This window comes from Anthonomus grandis, chromosome 1, assembly GCF_022605725.1.
Source record: "Anthonomus grandis grandis chromosome 1, icAntGran1.3, whole genome shotgun sequence".
NCBI classification, from domain to species: domain Eukaryota; kingdom Metazoa; phylum Arthropoda; class Insecta; order Coleoptera; family Curculionidae; genus Anthonomus; species Anthonomus grandis.
Window position 1 is genome coordinate 35,967,605 of NC_065546.1, and position 21,495 is coordinate 35,989,099.

At 33.9% G+C, this 21,495-nt stretch overlaps 3 protein-coding genes across 5 annotated transcripts in view; 2 read left to right on the forward strand and 1 right to left on the reverse strand.

The window, feature by feature from the left end:
- LOC126750453 (H(+)/Cl(-) exchange transporter 7) overlaps positions 1–210 on the forward strand; it is a 44,655-nt gene extending 44,445 nt beyond the window's left edge. For all 3 annotated transcript variants that reach the window (XM_050460080.1, XM_050460095.1, XM_050460088.1), the window contains exon 14: positions 3–210. In XM_050460080.1, the coding sequence (XP_050316037.1) occupies positions 3–104 (102 nt within the window). In that variant the 3' untranslated portion in view covers positions 105–210. The remainder of the gene's footprint in view (positions 1–2) is intronic.
- LOC126750491 (vesicle transport protein SFT2B) lies at positions 196–12,390 on the reverse strand. The gene is made up of 3 exons (XM_050460132.1): positions 12,082–12,390; positions 860–1,007; positions 196–797 (listed from the first exon to the last, which is right to left on the reverse strand). The coding sequence occupies exons 1-3, from the start codon at positions 12,148–12,150 to the stop codon at positions 529–531; spliced, it is 486 nt and encodes a 161-aa protein (XP_050316089.1). The 5' UTR covers positions 12,151–12,390; the 3' UTR covers positions 196–528.
- On the forward strand, positions 10,100–11,542 carry LOC126750473 (carnosine N-methyltransferase). Its single transcript, XM_050460109.1, has one exon. The coding sequence runs from the start codon at positions 10,284–10,286 to the stop codon at positions 11,394–11,396; it is 1,113 nt and encodes a 370-aa protein (XP_050316066.1). The 5' UTR covers positions 10,100–10,283; the 3' UTR covers positions 11,397–11,542.
- Positions 12,391–21,495: the final 9,105 nt, after the last annotated feature.

Consider the following 21,495-nt stretch of genomic DNA (forward strand, 5'->3'; position numbering starts at 1 on the left):
AGGTAATAGGGATGGTTACGAGAAAAGATCTGGCTAGATACAGAACCTGGAAGCACCGGGGCAAAATGGGCGTGGAGGAATTACTCATATCTCAAGATTTATAAATTCATTTCAGTATTTTAAATTATTTTTATATAGTGACCTCTAGCTTTAAGGATAAATTTGTTATGTGCCGTGTTAAGTAATATATGGTAGTTTGTTTAAAATAAATACATTTTATTATATAAAGATAACATAATTTATGAGTACATTTCCTACATGCAGTCTCTTTATAAGCTCTTGGCCTCCAAAATACACATAATTAACCTAAAAATTATTAGTAAACATTTATATATGAAAATATGAAGTAATTCTTTAGAGGAATATAATATATAGACTATTTAAAATATTGACGACATATTGTGCTGCTTTTAAAATTGTTGCTCACACTTAACCCATCATTTGCACTTTTTCTTTCATGCAATAAAGAATTAAAGAGTTAATAATACAAATATTGTCTAAAAGTTAAATACTTCATTGGTTAGTTCCTTATCCCACACACGCGGAAATGGTTTTCTTCACGGCGTCCCTGGCATAAGGGATGTAAGAGAGCGAGTACCACGTCATCGATAACGATTGTATTATAATAAAAACTAGAGCGAGGCCAGGATTGTGCCATGCCACAGCCGACACGAGGGTCATCACGAGACTCGCTAAGACCAAACAAGTGGCTATGGCTCTGGTCGAATGGAACATTTTCTGGATTTGATTCCATGGTCCCATTAGGAAACAGGTGCTGAGTAAGGACACTACGTTGCCTAGAATCGAAAAATAGATACATTTTATTCAATGCCATGGAGAAAAATTTTTGCTTTCTTACCCAATGTGTAAAATACAGCGAACACATTTAGACCTCCTTTGAAAAATAGGGCGAAAGATCCCAGGAGTGAGAGGAGAATCCCTATTATGAAACAAGCGATGAATGCTTTGATTCTTGTGGACCAGCTTAGGGTTGATGCATCATTTAGCTGTGAATAGAATAATTATGTGTCCAGTTTGGTACATATTAGATAATGATAAAATAAATTTAAAAAAGACTCTAAGTTCAGTGGGACATTTGAAGAAAAATATCCAGGAACATGGTTGAAAAACAAGATGCTTAAAAGATATATGTATTTCTTTGTAAATATCGATGGAATCTTGAAGATTTATCTCGCTTGAGTGAAGCATATAATATACGCTTATACAATATTATTGTCGTAACTAATTGATTTACCTAGTACCTTAATCTAGAAATGGTAATTGACTTTTTTGAAAGGACCATTAAAACCAAGGTTATTGCAGCATCAGCACAGGTTTAGAAAATATATTTTTATGCATTTTATTTTAATTTGATTTCCAGACGATGCCTATGTTTAAAAGAAATACTCGGTATAAGGTCTTTCCCCATACATTGATCCCTCCTCTACTATACTTGGCTAAAACATAAAAAAAAACATATTACAAAACTTTTGGGGTTTTACTTCAAATTTTTGAAACCGATGTCAATTTTTTTTTTAAATTTCAAATTCTGACAGATGGTCAGTTTTTTCTTACAGAACACTATATATGACTCATAGCTAAAAAGCCGATTTTTTATTTCAAATATCCTCCTCAGACCCCAGGTATCATACATGATACCTGAGGATTTAATTTTTTTTTCGGCGCGCTGAAGCAATTAGCCGCCAGTTCCCGATGGTATCATAAATGATACATAGCCAAATATGCGCACACATTTTTATTTCGTCGACGCACGCCCTAGTGGTGAGGTTAGGTTAGTGTATTGTTTACATTTGCAAGTGCACGTTGCATCATTATGCCTTTTGACCAAAATAAGAGTAAGTAATATTGTTCTTGCTTTTTTATTGTTATATATTGACGGCAGGTAGCACATAGAACTTGTGTAATACAAAAATTCTCTCTTAGTAATCTAATCGTGCCGCAAATGGTAGACTTAGTAAAGGTATCACCAGTGATATCTTGGGTCTCTAAGACTACAAAAATAAATGAATTGCTAGGAATTTGTGTGTTAAATATAAAATCATATTTTGGGTTTTTTTAATTATTTGCCTTGTTGAACATCATTATTTCGTCACTCGTCTATGAAATAATTTTTAGGGGCCTTAACCAGCTTCAAGATAGAAGAATTAGTTCTTAATCTGGACCTAGACCAATCAGATATCGGCGATTTATCGTCGGAGAGTGGGGATAAAGTAGATGTGGACTTGGATTTGGTTAATATTAACCTTGATCATCAGGATGGATTAGAAAGTATAGAGGATATGGAGATGACAGAAAATATGAGTGATTCTTCGGATGACGAGCCTCTTGCCCATTATTTACCAGGCTATGAAAAAACTTGGTCCCGTGTCCGGGAATTTGAACCATTCCAGTTTAACTTTAAAAACGAGAACATTTCCACTCAATTAAATCAACCAAGTATGTACCTAATACATTTCTGATACTTTCTTTGAACAAATGGCACTTTTCACAAATATGCGTGGGGTTATTGAGTCAGGCCGTTCCCTTGAAACTTCTGAATATGAATTGCGAAAATTCTTTGGAGCTTCCATGTTGATTGGAATTTATGGTCTACCGAGAATAAGGATGTACTGGGCGTGAAGTACCGGGTGTACAACTAAGAGAGGTCGCCGGCTATATTTCAGTAACTAGTCATCGCACAGAGTAGAGAAAAATATATTTCTTATAAAAGTGACGAAGATTAATTGCTGGAAATTAATTTCAAGTTCGTACGAAGACCTGTAGGGGGTGTAATACAACATTGAAAAAGAAAAAATGGGTTTTATTGAAAATATTAAAAGTGGACGCTACAGTTAAATAATGCGAACTTAAAGTATGAAAAATTTTAAACATTTTTTATTCTGAACTTTTTCTTCTGATCTGTCAAATAAAGGGTGGGGGAAGGGTTGAATATTAGTCTCTAAAATTGTTGATAATTTTCAATTGGCTTAACCGATTTTAACAAGCTTGCTTTTGTTTTAAAGGATAATTATTAGGCTTTTATGCAGTATAGATACAGATAGAACCGCTGTCTTAATTTCTGCTTTGGGTAAGGAATTTATAGCATTACGTATTCGATTTTGCATGTCGTCCTGTGTTGTGGGTAGAGTGCCAAAAACTAAATCTTTAATCCTTCCCCATAGATACAAATCTAAGACAGTCAGATCTGGAGATCGCGCAGGCCAAGGAAATATATTTCCTCTTCCTATCCACAAATGATACTGCCTGCTTAAATACTGTCGAACTTGAACTGCAAAATGTGCAGGGCAACCATTATGTTGGAAAATCATTTGCCTTCTCGTTTCCAAATCAACATCTTCAAGTAACAAAGGAAGATCGTTTTGCAAAAAATTTAAATATACATTACCAGAAAGTGTTTCATTGAAAAAGAAAGGACCAATAAATTTTCCGTTAATAATACCGCACCACACATTTACAGTCCACCTGCCTTAGTGTTGAACCTCACGGATCCAACGGGGATTTCTTTCTGCCCAATAATGCATATTATGCAAGTTTACTCCACCATCGCTGCTGAATGATGCCTCGTCCGTCCATAATATTTTCGAAATGAATCCAGGATCTTCCTTAACCATATTCAACAGCCAATAACAGAAATCGAGTCTATTATCGTAGTCTCTTTCGAGAAGCGCCTGGTGCAGTACTACGTGATATGGATGAAGTCTAAGTAAAAAACAATAAATATATGATAGAATGCTTAATATCATTGTAACAAATAAAAATAGGTACCTGTGCTCTTTCAGTATATTTTCTACTGTTCCGTGGGATATTCCCAAGTCCCCAGAAATTTTTCGGATGCTTACATGAGGATTTATGTGAATATAGGCCAAAACATTGATAACGTTTGCCTCTATGCGCGCTCGCCTTCGGTGAATATTGCCGTGAATACTACCAGTATCTCTAAGCCTTCTAGCTAATCCGATAAAAACTCTATGATTATAGTGTCTTCGGTTAGGATATCTTTGGGCATATATACGGGCTGCAATGGCGTGCATTTTGCATCAACTCAAAATACACTGCTAGCATATCAAAAGCTACGTCGTTTGGAATTACAAGCATTTTTGCATATTTAAATATTATCAAAATCTGTCTTTGACGTTACATTTGACACTGATCATAAACATCATGGCCCCGAGTATATTTGTCATTTTTTATTTGTTTGCAAAGCCTACTACTAACCTGTGACGGCGTAATCCCAGAGCGGTGGCGAGTTTCATTGTTTAAAAACATTTTAATTAATAATTTCGGAATAAAATAAGATATCGACTTGCGGTTTACGCCAGTTTTTATGTTTTTTTATGCTCTTTTAGCCTAATTAAAAAAAAGAATATCATTGTATTTAATATTTTCCAAAAAAAACGCCGAAATAGTTCAATTTAATACAAACCGCCCTCTAGTGTTCAGCAAAATAACTATGTCGGCTAAATAATTATACCGCATAAAAGCCTAATAATTATCCTTTAAAACAAAAGCAAGCTTGTTAAAATCGGTTAGGCCAATCGAAAATTATCAACAATTTTAGAGACTAATATTCAACCCTTCCCAGATCAGAAAAAAAAGTTCAAAATAAAAAATGTTTCAAATTTTTCATACTTTAAGTTCGCATTATTTATCTGTAGCGTCCACTTTAAATTTTTTCAATAAAAGCCATTTTTTCTTTTTTAATGTTGTATTACGCTCCCTACCGGTCTTCGTACGACCTTGAAATTAATTTCCAGCAATTAATCTTCGTCACTTTTATAAGAAATATTTTTTTCCCTACTCTGTGCGATGACTAGTTACTGAGATATGGCCGGCGACCTCTCTTAGTTGTACACCCGGTACAAGAGTACCCATTGTTTCAGACACAATTTCAAGAAATCGATACTTTATATTGCGATCACGGGTAAAACTGGTAGAAGATCACAGGGTTACCAATAAAGAAAAAATAATAGATAGATTCTGGAAAGTAAGGCCTTTATTGGACATGGTGCAAAGAGGATGCCGTTTAAATGAACGAACGAAAACAGTGTCCATAGATAAACAAATGATTCCTTTTCATGGCCAAGTAAAAATGCGGCAATTTGTTAGGGGTAAGCCAAATCCAGTGGGATTATTCCTCAAGCAGATTGCGAGCAAAGTGATTCTGATGAAGAGCAGGTAACGCCCCGAAAACAAAGGAAAATTCAGCCTATTCCAGATAGAAGAGAGAGGAAGCAGGGAAACACTCATCTACCAGTATTTACCAAACACGACCAGAAATCCAGATCAAAATGTAGAGATTCGAAATGTGGTAAATTGACATTTGCTAAATCTGTAAAAAAAATATTTTTTTAAATATTTTGTTGTTTTTTGGGCTCAACACTTTACAAAAAAGTACGTGTTTTAAAAAGATATGTTTTCATTTCACCTTGGGTCTGAGGAGGATATATATGTATACCACACCACCTTTTAATTCAACCATTTTGGAAATATCAGACTCCACAAAAAACCTATTAAAGATCTTGGTACGCGGTCCACTGTTAGGGTTTAGCGTTTATTAAAAAACTAATGATTCAGTAGACATTATCATTTTGCCGTTTTGTAAGATAAATGAATTGAGTAGAAACAATAAAATCTTAAGATTTAGTATTTATTAAGCGATGTTAATAATTGTTTAACTTTAAATTAAATCCAGATATTTATAACTGCTCTATATAATCACCAGCGTTATTAATACAATTATTATAATCTTGTTCAATTTTTTGGATCGTATTAATTATAAATTATCTATGATTTTGGTTAATATCATTTATAATAGAATTATTTGTTTCCTAGTAAACGTCAAACGATGCACCCATGCACCGCCTACCAAGATCTTCAATATTTAATTTTTTTAAAGCTTGGAGCCCAATATTTTCGAATCGGTTTAATTAAAAGTAATTAAACCATATATATTTGAAATCAGAAAATTTCTCTCACTATGAAGTCATATACCTGATTTAACAATTTGTTTGTAAAACTTCAAAAGTTTTACAAAATTAATTTTATTTAAAAATTAATTTTTTGTATAGTTTTTCCCTAACTTCTGTAAAGGGAGAAAGACCCTATCCATGTAATAAATTAAGGTTTCTTGAACCATTTTATCTCAGACTTTAACATATCTCGAATACCAGTATTGCCGCATCTATTGGAAATAATTAAACCATTCTAGTTAAGCTGTCATTATTACTTTCTTAAGCCATATTTTAGCGATTAAGCGCCTTACTCGGTTGTCTTACGATGTCTTAAGCGTTACGTCATAATATTTTTTCGCTCGAATGACGTCATGTCTAACAGCTGTCAGAGTCTAAACTGTTACTAGGTACGTTTTCGTTGGTATTGAATTTGTTTGAAAACAGAATTAAACCATGAAAACACTCATTTGTCTCAGTTTTCAAAACATTTTGAGGTTAAATCCAACCTCATATTTATAAATTTTTTAAGGTCGGATCTAGATCCTAACGAGATTCAAATTAGTTTGCCTCATTCCGACTATTTTTCAAAATGCATAAACAATTGCAATAAATACCTGGGAAAATTAGTCACTGATTTTTAAACCGAAATTACACAAAATATATCTTTTACCTACTTTCTTTAATTAACTTTTAGTACTACTTTTACTAAGGGAAAAACAATAATCGCAGTAATTAATAATTACCCCAAATTTCTCATTCTCAATAAGCTTTTCAACGCAAATAAACTTTATAACACAGAGAAACTAAATAAACTAAAGAATGTAATGTTTTTCAACTCAAAAAAATATTGAAAACATCAATTTATTGTTTACTTTTGTTTGTACATAGAGAAATGAATATTAAAAGAGTGTTTGAAAGGTAGCCTAAATTGATCATCAAGTTTTAAACCTTAACCTAAGATATTTAGTTCGGTTAGACGGCATCGAGGGCCAACTTCTGTCATAATTGTCATTATTATTATCGATTTTCTTTCCTTCCTTGCCATCACCCACCTTCGCATCATCGATCGTCACCATTGCTTATTCCTTTTTATTTGGGCGTCCATTGGGTGTGTTCTTTTGTTTTTTTCTCAACAAAAAATAGTTAAAAATGTACCTTAAAGTCATTAAAATTTCATCATATAGAAGCTTGTTTGTTGTTTTATTGTGTGGTTTCAGATCCCTAGGATGGGGTAAGTGCAATTTTTTTTATCAAATAGTTTTCACCATGTTGTAGGTCACCTAAAATTGTTGTTTACCATTTTAAAACTGCCCTAATAATGTCATCACCAGGAAAATTAATTTTTAAATGCAAGGCACCCACTTGTTCTAATACATACTATTGTCCTATTGAAGATTCATACAAGAATAAAATTCTCTTTAAATTTCCTGAAAGTGACATTATTAGGAGGTCCCAATGGTTTAAAATACTTGGTTTAAGCCCAACCTCAACAAGGTGTTATTTATGTCAAGACCATTTTGAGGATATTTCCTTTACTAGTACTATACATACTCATTTAAGAAAGTGTGCTCTCCCAATTGCTGGCCCAAGTATTATTCAAAATGCCCCAGTACTGGTTGAGGCTCAAGTACCTTGGGAAGATACATTGACTTTATTACCTGCTATCATAATCCAGCAATCTCAATATAATGTTCAGAATGAACATAATTATGCTAGACCACTTTTTACTAGGTCTGACGAAAGGTATCATCAGTGCTTTGCTGCTAGGAAGTACCAAAAGCACAATAAGTGAAACAACTTCCATTCTACCAGGTCAGTACTCAAGGAGGTACCTCACCTCGATAAGGTGGGAGTAAGATCCAGGGATGCTCTTTAAATATTTAAGAAAAAGGACCGATGACATCTAGAATTAAGGGTATACATCAGTGTCAACTAATTTTTAATATCATACTCTCCATAAAGAATATTTTAATTACAGGATTAGTTTTTATATATTACCACTCCCCTAACATTTTTGGGTACCCTCTGTACAAAAAAGTAGGTAGTAAACGTAAAATTTTTAGGGCATATTTTTGAGAAATATAGTTCTTATGTCTGTAAATAATTAATTTATAAATTTGATAAATTGTAATTTTTGTATCATATCCTCAAAATGTAAAATGTAAAAAGCAAAATACATACCATGGAGTGTTGTGCTAAAGCAGCACAAAAACAAATTGTATCAGGATCCCTTTTAAGACAATAAATTATAAACTTACTTTACAATTGACTTAAATTCTACCCCTACCCTTGTTAATTTGTTGATAACAGTGAAATTAACATTGTTAGTATTGAGCATTTAATTCTCAAAATAGGACTAAATATATTATACTTAAAATATTGTCTTACATAATTGACCCATTAAATCTTTTTTTGATAGCGTATTGGGCTGTAAAATCTCTTTCACATTCTCTAAAAATCAGTGAAAAAGTGCAATTAACGATTTATTTTTTTGAAGGGCCTAAATGCATTAACTTAACAGCTTAAAAGTAGATTTGATGAATTTAATGTCAAAACACTAACGTATTCAATTAAAAAATGTATAAAATAAACTTAAATTACAAACATTATCACTCTTAGCCTCTTCAAAAATTAAATTAATACACTTGCACTATTTCATAATTTTTTAGAGTTTGTGATCGAGATTCACAGCCTTTACGCTGTTAAGAATTGATTTAATGGGTCAATAATTTTAAATTTCGCGCCATTCTAAAATTTTGAATAGCCGAACTAAAATAATTGACATTTGTCACAGTCGGTAAAATAGTCTACTGTAATACCGATCCGTCATAGAAATGACAGGCAGATTTCTATGACGGATCGGTATTACAGTAGACTATTTTACCGACTGTGACAAATGTCAATTATTTTAGTTCGCTTAGACCGCAACCGCACGCTGCAATCGAGTTTAGGGTAAAGATGATGCCTACTTGTCACTATGGGATTGAACCCTCTCATACTTTTAATTACTCTATGTGTTTGTATATCTTTCCTTCTGACATATCGAGTTTATTAGCGGTCTCGGGAGACTGCTAACAAACGCTCAAAGCGCCTTATACAGTGACGTCATGACTTGATCGCTCAAATGAGATGTCTTAAAGACGCTTATAGCCGCTTACTCGCTAAAATATGCCTTAAAACTCTGACAGCTGCTAGACATGACGTCATTTGAGCGCAACCATATGATGACGTAACGCTTAAGATATCGTAAGACAACCTAGTAAGGCGCTTACTCGCTAACATATGACTTATATTAGATGACGTAGCAAACACTATTTAGCCTTTATAAACTTTAAGTAATAGTTCAACACATTTTATATAGAAAAAATGTACTTTCTAATGACTTTGATAGTTGACACCGCAGACATTAAGCCCAAGTGACAGTTCAATTATTTTAATTTTTAGGTTAGCTAGACAAACCCTGTAGAGCCTTTATAAACGTTAGATAATAGCTAAATAGAATAAAAAGATTAATTGTATAAATAAAAATTGATTCTTAAAGAAAAATTCTAAAAGGCTTGCTAAACGCAGTTCATTCCTAACAGAAAAATTGAAGAGTTACAATCACTTGTGACACAAAACGTAAGTGAGAGTTTACTATTTTAGGTGAGGCAAACAAACTGAGTTAGATTTATGTCATGCAATTTTTACAGGTTAAAGAAACAAAGTTATTATGAGTATACAGTTTTTTTGTTTAGACGGTTTGTGCACGATGCTTAAATTTGAAGTCTATAGATAAAAAAAAATAATGCTTACAAAACATACTCCTAACTAAAAAAATTGTTCTGTCACAATGACTTTGACAGTTGTTGACACCCCTGAACCTGTAGTTAATGATAAAATACATTTAAAATTGCTATTTTGCAAATAACAGTGTTTTTAAGTCATTGAGTGACACTTTTAAATATTTTACACACATAATTTTCACAAATATTTTAGGTTATAAAAACAAACCGATTTCAAGTTTAAAATAAACAGTACAATAAATTAAAGAATTGCTGTCAGCTTTATTACAACATTTCACTTAAAAACCTAAATGCGGCTCTGTGCATCGATCATCTGATCAACATGCGGCAACAGCGCTTTGACCCGATTGATTAATTTAGGTTAGGTTAGCCCCTGTCAGTTCATTGTTTGATTGGGAAGTTTTTTTGTTTGCCTTATAATCAATTAATTACTGATATTTTACGAATTTCATTGCACAGGATGCACCACGGTGCACCTCAGTAACCAGTTTACCAATAAAATCGCAAACGTAACGAAACAATCAAAATGGAAACGGACCAAAAAATCCAAGAAGAACGGGCCTATTTTCTCAGGGTAATAAACACTTTCAAAAGTTACCAGGAGCTCTCTCGTAAACGAATACAGCACAAAGAAAAGTGCGTCGGGTCGTTGCCCAATCAGCACAAAAAGTGGCTAAATAAATATTATGAAGATCTGCAAAAGTTGAAGGAAGGTGTTGATAAAAATGCTGAGTTTATCCCAATGGTCTTAAAGCATGCCTGCTCGATGTTCGATAATGTTTATTGCAACACAGAAATGCCACAAAGTGAACAACAATTGGGGGTGTTAAATGAGGGACTTGAAAAAGTACAGTCAGTCTTTAAGCAGCTGATGCGTGACTGGAGTTCTCTTGGGGCAGCCGAGAGGAAACAGTGCTATGACCCAATTATTCAAGAGATTCTAGTACATTTTCCTGAAGAACATTATGACAGGGCTGAAGTACAAGTACTTGTTCCAGGAGCAGGCCTTGGTAGGTTGGCATTTGAAATAGCTTCTCGAGGATTTAAATGTCAAGGCAATGAGTTCAATTTGTTTATGCTCATTGTATCCTTTTATGTTCTCAATTTGTGCAAGAACGTAGATGAATACCTGATTTATCCATGGATACATCAGTATTGTAATAACCATTCTGTGGATGACCAGCTAACAACAGCAAAATTCCCTGATGTAAAGCCCATGCCATCTGCAGAAGGGAATTTTTCAATGACTGCCGGTGATTTTTTAGAAGTCTACACTATGAAAGAAGAATGGGACTGTGTGGCCACATGCTTTTTTATTGACTGTGCCCCCAATGTGGTTCAGTTCATTGAAACCATTTATGAAATACTAAAGCCTGGTGGTGTTTGGATCAATTTGGGCCCACTTCTGTACCACTACTCAGATGTGAAGAAGGAGAAGAGCATAGAGCCAAGTTTCAAGGTAGTCTGTGATGTTATTAAGAAGGTTGGCTTCCAAATGGAGAAGTGTGAGACTGGGGTTAAGACAAAATACTGTCAAAACCCAAATTCAATGTTACAGTATGAATATGACAGTGTCTTCTTTGTATGCAGGAAGGCTGACAGTATTAATGGTCAAGTGAATGGGGAGTTCAATACCTGAGTAATAATTGAGTTAAAGCACCTGATATTAAGTTGTTAATGTTCTCTTTTGCAGTTAAATGTTTTAAGTTATATTATGATGTAGAGGGAAAACCTGTTAGATTGAAAATATAAGAGTAATAAATGATTTATTAGTGGTATGAGAAAGGTAGTTTTTATTTACTTTTAAATATAAAATTGATATTTTATGAACTCTTACTGATTTGTGAAGAAAGTAGCAAACATTTAATTATCAGTTTTTAGCTAACAGAATGTTAAAAAAATCCAATATTGACAAATCAGAAAACATTCTATAGACTAAGAAACAAGTAATTTGTTCCAGTTCTACATAATAATTATACAGCTTTATACATAATGAAGGTGGACCAAGTTGCAATATTTAGGAAATTGTCAGTTAATACTTAAATTTGTTTAAAATAACCTATAAAATCACAAAAGAAATTCAAAATCTTTGGTTAGGTTTTCTCCTCGACCATTGGGATTAATGGAAGTTTATAAATGACACAAACCAGTTCTTAGGTTCTACAGAGTACTTAGATCATGCATTATGGTTAAAATAATTACAGAATAAATTATGACACATAACATTCATTGATGTGCGTTTTAATAAGAATTTTTGGGGTGTTTAAAAAAAAGGAGGTTCTGTCCTCAATTATATGTAATACAATTGATGGCATTTGACTTACCTGAGACATGATTCCGCTCTCTTCATCGGGGGTATCATTTCCACTCAAAACCCTTTTTAATTTATCCATTTTAAACCACTTTTCAAATTAATAATATCCCTTAAAGGCTGACAATAAGACTTGGTTTAATGTGTCAGCGGCTATATAGCAAAGAGTTCAGTGTTTTACCTTTATCAGTATTGTTAGGAATTATTTACGATCCTCTGATAAGAGCCTACGAGCAAACATACGTTTTCAAAGCTTGTAAATTGTTTAAAAAATTATAAAATAAAAAAAATATTGTTATTTTTTTGTAGACGTCAAATTTTGACAGGTCCAAGCCTGACAATGACTTTTCTCGCCCTATCAGCGTACATATAAACACGGCTTTAGTTTGTTTGGTTGCTGTATCGTAGATGCCAAGAATAAAGAAAAGCAGCAAAGTGAGCAAAGCAAGACTAACGCAGTGTCCTACGTGAGCGATCAGTTGCAATGCTGAGCGAAGCGATGCGATGCGTCAAAATCAAACGGCTGTCAATCATATGGCATGGCCTATACGTGAGCAATTGCACGCGACGAGCGGCGTACATACGATACAAAGCGATGCGACATAATCAGTTGGATTGATAATTTCGCGCGATTCGCACGTGATTGTCGGAACTAAATCAAAGCATGGATCTAGAAATTTTAATCAATTTAATACAGGAACGGGCAGCTATTACAATAGCTGCCCGGGATGAAGCATTAAACTTTTTTCCTAAATTGTGGTGCGGTGTTTTTGGCAAATACCGGTAAGTCTCACGAAAAGATGTGGTTTCGGCTTCAGTGATGGATTCCAAATCACGAATTATATTGTGAAGCAAAGTGATTGCTTTCACTATATGCTCAGCATTTTCTACATTGGTTTCGATAGCTTTCTGTAAAATTCTAAATTTGGATACTATTGAGCCGAAAGAGCATTCCACCACCATTCTTGCCCGAGATAGGCGATAGTTATAGTTGTCTTTAGGGTCACCTTTAATTGTCGTCTTTTCTGGAAAAGGTCTCATTAGATATTCTTTCAGAGGGAATGCAGCATCTCCCACTAAAACGTATGGTGCTTCTATATTAGACCCTGGCAAATTTTCTTCTTTGGGTAGTTGCAGTCTTCCCAGTTCAAGAGCCTGTTTAAGGGGACAATTGTCAAACACTCCTGCGTCGTTATCTTTATCATAGGAGCCTACATCAACCATTACAAACTTATAATTTGCATCAGTTACAGCCAGTAATCCGATTAAAAAGTAATCCCGTTGTAGTTATAATACATAGAACCAGAGTTTCTCGGTTTTTTATGCGGATGTGTTTCCCGTCGATGCTTCCAATGCAGTGAGGATATTGCTATCTGTCCCAAAAGCTTTGCGCTATTAGTTTGAAGTCTTTTACAGTGGGTTTAGCCATGTGAACTAGTAAAAATGTTTTCCATATGGCTATACAAACTTCTATGACAATCTTGGAAACAGATGATTTCGAAATTCTGAATGAGAAAGCGATTTGGCGAAATTGTACCCCCCCCCCCAGTAGCCAAGTATCTGAAATCAAAACGTTATTTATTTATACAATCTCTAAAAATTATTTGATGTAACAGAGTAAAACATTCAGAACAACCCGAGGAACAGCCCTTGAAAAAAAAAGTATTTCTATTACAGTACAACTGGAGTATGGAATAAAAGCAGGTTTAATTCACAAATTTTTTGTTTCAGATGATACCGTCAAGAAAAAATGGAAACATCTGCGAGATACTTATTGTAGGGAATTGAAAAAAATTCCAAAACCCCGTTCAGGAGCTGATGCTGATACCGAACCAAAATATAAAGGCACATGGCCTTATTTTGAATGCATGTCATTTTTAAGAACAATAATAAAGCCTCGACAAACTACTGGTTACATCGGACAATCAGAAAATTTACAAGAATTCTCTAACGAAGAAAGCAATAGTACAATTCTATCGGAATCGGCAACTATAGATGACGAATCACAAAACACAGGTGAACATAATATAATTGTTAAAGAAATTAGTAAGCTTGAGTCGTGGATGTCTATGGCAGAGGACAGCAGTTCTACAGCATGCACAGAAAGCAATGATCACATCACTCTGCAACCAGGGACTACGATTTCCACATCTGGGCTAGACACACAAGACTGCATCATTCTACAAGAGATGCCCTCTAGTTCCATTCTTCAGCAGACGCCGTCACGTTTCATGCCTCCAAAGCGCACAGCTCCAGTAACACAAAATCGCTCTTGTAAGAAAAAAAAAGTTGGTGAAGAATTTCATGAGGCTTTCCTTGAAATTGAAAGAGAGAAAATAAACTTTTTGCGTAAGGAACAAATCAACGAGGACGATGATGACATATGCTGGTTCAAGTCTTGATTACCGTTTATGAAACAACTCCCAGCATTAAATAAACTGCAGTTTAGGACACATATGCAACAAATATTAATAAAAGAACTGGAAAAAAATGATTCAGCTTTGCCCTCCTCTAAGGTTACTCCTACAAACATGTTAGAGTAGATCATAAGTAATAACCACTGTATTGAGATATTAACTATATTATTCAGAATTTCATTAGATTTTTTTGTGAACTTTTTTTTTTACTTACCTCACGGTCATCATTAATCTTTTAATCTTTCTTCGACAGATATAGGCCGTTGGAAGTTTGTAGAACTTAATAGTATTGCAGGTTTTATAGCCTTTAAAATGTAATCAAATGTTGTTGGTAACATTCGTGCATACTTCTTAAATTTGGTGGGTTGACTTCTCAACTGTTCATAGAGATGTTGGAATTCACCATGTAAATGCCTTTTCAAGTATATAATATTGGTTTTACTTCTTTTGCGTTGAAATTTGTATTTCAAGTAAGAGTTTTCGAGCAAAAAAGAAATGCGTTTGTTCATAGTGAAACCACCGTGAAACGCTGTGGCATGACTGATGCGACTGACGTGAGCGACGCGATTCCCACATAGGACAGCGGCATCGAATCGCATCGCTTCGCTCCTCATCGCATTATAGACGCATCGCATCGCGTGGTTAGCTATATTTGTGTCTATATTTGTGTTCTGTGTCGTTAGCTTCGTCGCAACTGATCGCTCACGTAGGACACTGCGTAAAGAGGTTCAGCGAAAATTCAACGATAACGTTATTATTTTTCCTTAAAACATCAGTGGCGTGTTATTTATTTATTATTTTAAATGAATTTTTTAAACATAAAGAGGAGATTATTATAGCAAAAATTAGATCAATGATATTTAATTCCAATTTTTTAAATTTGTTTTTTTCCACATTTTTTAATAATTTATCTAAATAAATAAAAATGAAGTTTAAGATTTTTTTCTCACCTCAATTTAATCATACTTGTTTGTTACATTTAATATACTCGACCGTATGACTCAAGCTGACTTAATTAGATACGCATTATTGCTATTATGAATTCATGAACTCTAGAATCTCAGGAACGTTCAACGGGTACTAGTGGGGGAAGCTAAAAGCTGTCCGCAGATTTGTTCACGTGCGCAGCGTATATGAAATGCACGTCATTTAGGGTGCTCACAAAAACGAAATAACAATAATACAACATAACTTCGCCTCAGTTTTCTGCATGTTACTGACTTACATGAGAGCGAGACAGAACGAACGCGAGGAAACAAACGTTCGTGCGTCCCGATTTTCGCATTTTATTTTTTTACTACCGTTCGTAAAATATTTGTATACTCATTGAACACACTTGCTAGGGCTTATAAAGTTTTGCTTTTTACATACTAGTGCCTAAAAACAATGCACTAGTGCGTAAAAAGTAATTTATAAAAGTAAAAAAGTGTCACCGGTTTTAAATATCGCGATACCATACTTTTTGTCTAAGAAAACTATTCTTCTCGCAGTTAGTTTTATAGTTAGAATTGTTTTTCGTTTTATTGGCAAATAAAATATTTGAATACTTTTTTAGCTTTGTACACTGCTTGCATAATTTAGGATGCGCTTACAAAAAGAGCATTTTGTAATTAATTAAATTAAATAATATAAAATTTAATGTGAGAATACAAAAATATCACCTGTTTACAAAAAGTGCAAAAATCTGGTTTCTGTTTTTTTGCCTAAATGCCTTAGTGTAGCTTAGTTGCTACATTATAGATATCAGACCTTCTATAGGTATGCCACAATAAAGAGCTCTGTTAGCCAATCAGCTTACTTAATTAGATACGCATTCGTGTTCATCCAAACGTGGCTTTAGTTTGCTTGGTCGCTACATCTTGAGCGGGGTTTCCACATGCAGGGATTACTGGCGCCAGTATTCACCAGTTTACTGGCGCCACAATTAACTTGCACCATTAGGCGTTTCCACAGGTTTGTTTAAAATTCTAAACTGGCATATCATTTATGTCATTAAAATGGCGACAGCAGCAATTCTTCGTGCTTTTGTGTTCAGAAATGCGGAAGCAATTGAAAGAAAAGAAAAAACGTAAACATAGGTATTGGATCCGTGATTGGATTTCACGAAGAAGTACGCTAGGTGCATCACATAGGTTAATCCGTGAATTAGCAGATGAAGACCAATAATCATATCGTAATATGATTATTGGTCAAGACAAGAAATATATTGAAATTTCGATTTGTAAACAGAAAGAACAAAATAAATAACCTCAACTGTTCTAATTCAAGACAAACAGAATCATTCCAAAGTGCGTCTTGTCCACTTTTTTTCAAAATTGAGTTTGATACCTATATCAAAAATATACGTTGACATTTTGCAGCTGAAACACATAATTTTCGTCCAAATTGCTTCTAATCCCATTAAAAATGCATTCATATTTTGCGTGTTATTCCAAAACGCTTCTTATCCGCGAGAGGTGTTGTTTCAAAGCGAGTCATATCCAACTAACCAATCACAAAGTCGGATTTTAAAGCGCGCGAAATCTAACGTGAACATTATTGTTATTGTAGTTATAATGACGTCTTTGTTGTGGTGCGTTTTTTATTCCTATCGTCATTAATGTTTGCAACTTTTTACGCGAGTAAGACGTTAGCAGAGTGGTCATTTATAAAATTTAATAATGGCGGAAGAAACAATTAAAGCTGTACCACGTGGTAAAGGACGAAAAAAAATATCCGATCCAAATTTGTGGGAAAAGAATATTAAAAAAGAAAAGAGGTAAGGCTTGTTATTCCTAGTTTTTTGTTATTTTTTTTGGCTACATTATTAATTTGGTTAAGGGTTATTAGTTATTGTTAGGTCTTTTTAGTTAAGATTTTTTTCAACTTGTGTTTCTTTTTAGGTATTCTGCGAATAAATCACCGGTTTACCTGACTTGTAATCACTCCACCAAAGCTACTTATCGATGTCATTCACTAAAAATGATAGACGTGAAACATTTTCATGAAAGATTCTACGCAGTTAAGAAAAAACAGGTACAAGATGCATTTATTTTGAAATATATTGATATAAGAAAGCCAAAACGTGACAGAGCTACAAAACCAACCTCATCAAGAAAACAAATTACAATAAATTATTTTGTCAAAGTGTACAATACTAATAAGTTCCATATACAGGTCTGTCAAAAAACTTTTTTAGGCATTTTACATGTAACAAAGAGCAGAGTTCAAAGGGTTGCTAATCGCTATATTAAAACTGGTAAAATGCCTGTTGAAAAAAGAGTTGGCGCTAGATTAAAGGAATTAAAAATAGTGAAAAGGAACTCTGTGAAGGCTTTTATTGAAAGATTAAAAGGTGTAGAAAGTCATTACTGTAGAGGTAAAAGTATGAGACAGTACCATTCTTGTGATCTTTCTATTAAAAAAATAATGGACATGTACAATAATACTGCGCCCAATAATTTAAAGGTAAAAAGAAGTTTCTTTAGAAAAATTTTCACTTAAGATTATAATATTGGCTTTGGGTCACCAGTTACCGATGCTTGCTCAAAATGTATCTCGCTATCAGAGCAAATAAAGACAACAAAAGATGTTAATCTAAAAAACCAACTAATTATCGAAAAAAGGGTACATAAGTTGCGCAGTAAAACATTTTATGACTTTTTGAAGGAAGAGAAAGATGGGATGTTGACTTTCTCCTATGACTGTCAAAAAAATTTAGTAAATCCAAAAGTACCTGATCAAGTAGCATATTACAGTAGGCAACTATATACTTATAATTTTTCTGTTGTAAAAGGGACGTCTTCTTCTCAATTAACAAAAACAAATGTATTTTCGTTCACCTGGATGGAGCACGAATACCAAAAAAGTTCAAATGAAATCGCGTCTGCAGTATTTTACTTGCTTTCATTTATTGATATGAACAACATTAGGAAACTAAGACTTTGTGCAGACGGATGCGGAGGACAAAATAGAAACTCAGTAATGGTTTGCATGCTGGTCTACTATTTGAGTAAAATTTCTTCAATTTCTTTAAAAGAAATTGAATTAGTTTTTCCAGTCAGGGGTCACTCTTTTTTACCATCCTGACCGTGTGTTTGGCAGAATAGAGAAAAAATTAAGAAAGATGCCTACTATAACAAACCCAAACACCTATATAGAACTCTTTGCAGAAAAAGCAACAGTTTTTAAATTAGAAGATTGTCAGGTACGAGATTGGCGAAAAACAGCTACAGAGTGTTTTGAAGGAGTGCAGTCGTGGCATTTTAAAATATCTCAATGTAAGAGGATCATTCTTACGAAGAACAAGAAAGGAGATGTGACAGTGCGAGGAGAGGAATTCTATAGAAGTGATTTTGGCAAGTCAAAAGTTTAATGCTGGCCTTTTGTTATATTTTGAGTTTAAATAAACTAAAAAAAATATGGGTATAATACTACAAGATTTGTCTAATTTGTTATTCCATAATTCGTCTAATCCACAGCGCTGTTCCAAAATGAATCTTGTCCAAAACTCAATTTTGTTTTTAAGGCATTCCAGGCAAAACTGATTTATGGGACAATCTTTGTACATTTTCGAATATCAAAATGTATAATATTAAAGTGTTAATTTAAGCAACAATGCTGGTAAACCTCAACTTATCCGTTTTTTTCAATCTGCCAACAGTTCTTTAAAGTGGACAAGAATCACTTTAGAATGACCCGCCTCAATTGTAAGAGAAGGGGAAGACCATACAAATGGCGGCCTCCTATGTATCCGCCTAAAATTGGATGCGCAATGGTCTATGCACATTCCACCTTTATCATATTTCTATGATACCTATGATATTATAAGGTACCTACTACTATATAATATTTTTCTTTCAGCCTTGTAATTCTCTTAGCATTTTGTAACGGGAGGATACAAAATAATATTTTTTTATGTAAATTTAATATAACAAAAAATTACTTAAGTTACAGATATATTTTTTCTTTGCAGCCATTTAAACTCGCCTTTATCCAGTGTTGCCAGGTCAAAATCATCGCAAGCGATAGATTTATCAGCAAAATGTGGTAGATTTGAAAATAAAACGGTAGATTTTGTTTGTATTTAAAATTAGAAATAAGTTTATTAAACACAACGTTTTTTATTGTAAGATCTAATATACACAAAAATATGGCTAAGATCACAAAAATAAATATCCAACTAAAGTTCATTAAAGTTGCCTTCGCCTAATTAACTTTATGAGTGGTAATACTAATTTACCATTTACACAATGTATTAAATGTCAAACAAGAACGCAACGTTTTGTCTTCATGGTAGTGTAAACCGGCAAAACTGCCGATATTGGGCTACTGAAAATCCGCACTGGATGATGGAGTGCCACAGCCAAGTCCCTCAAAAAGTAAATGTTTGGACGGGGGTGATTGAAAATAGGGTTATAGGGCCCTTTTTCTTTGAAGGATACTTAAATGGTGAGAGGTATTTAGAGTTTTTAGAAAATGACTTGGTTCCATGCCTTGCCACTTTATACCCCGATCCAGAAGACCCGGATATATTAGATAATTCCTTATGGTATCAGCAAGATAGAGCTCCAGCCCATTACACTCGTCCCGTGCGCCAGTACCTGGATATCGTTTTCCCTGGACGTTGGATTGGTCGGAGGGGTGCAATTGAATGGCCGGCCAGATCGCCGGATCTGACTCCTTTAGATTTTTTTTTGTGGGAGTATCTAAGTCCAATGTTAATCGGCCAAACAACATTGAAGACTTAAAAGTTAGAATAACGGAAGAAATAAGATTGATAGAACCTTCTGTTATCGATAACGTTTTACAAGAATTTCAGCATGGACTGGGATATTGCCAAGAGGTTCGTGGCAGCCATTTTCAACACTTAATAAATTAATTAAAATATTTTTATGTATTCTTGCTTGATATAAATAAGTCTTCCAAAAATAGCCTTTTATTGTGTTCAATCGTCAACGGTCGAGTTTAGGTATAGGACATGGTACATGAAATGTACTTAGAATTTGATGTAGAACCTAAATCTAAAATAAAAAATAGGTGTTTACATTTAAAAAAATTACGTTGATGACCGTAACTTATTTTTGGGCCACCCTGTATAGATAAAATTATAGTAAGAAAACCCGCAGTTAAAAATAAAAATCGACATGTCCGAGCGTTTTTTTTTGAACATACCCCTGAATTTTAAATGAATTTATTCCAACCTTTACGTTCGCACTGTATAGTTTCTAAATATGATTAATCCGAAGGCGCGCCCCGCCTGCCGCACTGATTAAGATAAAAATATGGGCTGACACACAATAATTAATGTATACGAGTCCCAGGAAGACACATTGATATTTGTCTTTCGAAATTTGGAGCATCTAATCGAACCAAATACGCATTAAGCAGGCTACAGAGGTCCGGCCGCATCAGCCTATTATGTATGCAAAATTTACTCGCGGGAAAAACATTAGAGCTTTTGTCTATCGAAGTCGGCCAGCTATTTTATTATGCTGTTGAGCGTTATTGTTTATGGACACGCTTGATCTGGTCGGCCACAATACATCTTACAGGTTTTTTTAGTGGTTATTTATGAACGACTGTTCGATATTGGCAATTGTGTTTTAGTTGTGTTTTTTTGTAAGTAGAATTTATTTATATCTATCTATCTTTTTATGCTAGTAGTAATATTTCATGCGCTTTAATTCTCTATTTCATTGAAGTGAATAATATTGAATTCACATTTTTTTCTAATTAACGATTTTTATTGTTTGTCTACCCGAAAAGAAAGTTCACGCTTCCCCACTGATTATGTCATCAAAATTATAGCTTTTAGCAACTTGTAATGCTGCCTCGATGTAAAAATCCTGACAAGGTACGCGAAGAATGTGGCATTTTTCTGCAGACAAATTGTCATTTAAAATGTATTGTGTTGTCTTTGCTCCTAAATATACATTTTAAATTGGCTTGAAGTTGTCTAGATTTTTAAAATTGATTTTATGCAGAGAATAGCTATCTAAAATATGTTTTTTTAATGAAAGAATCTAAAA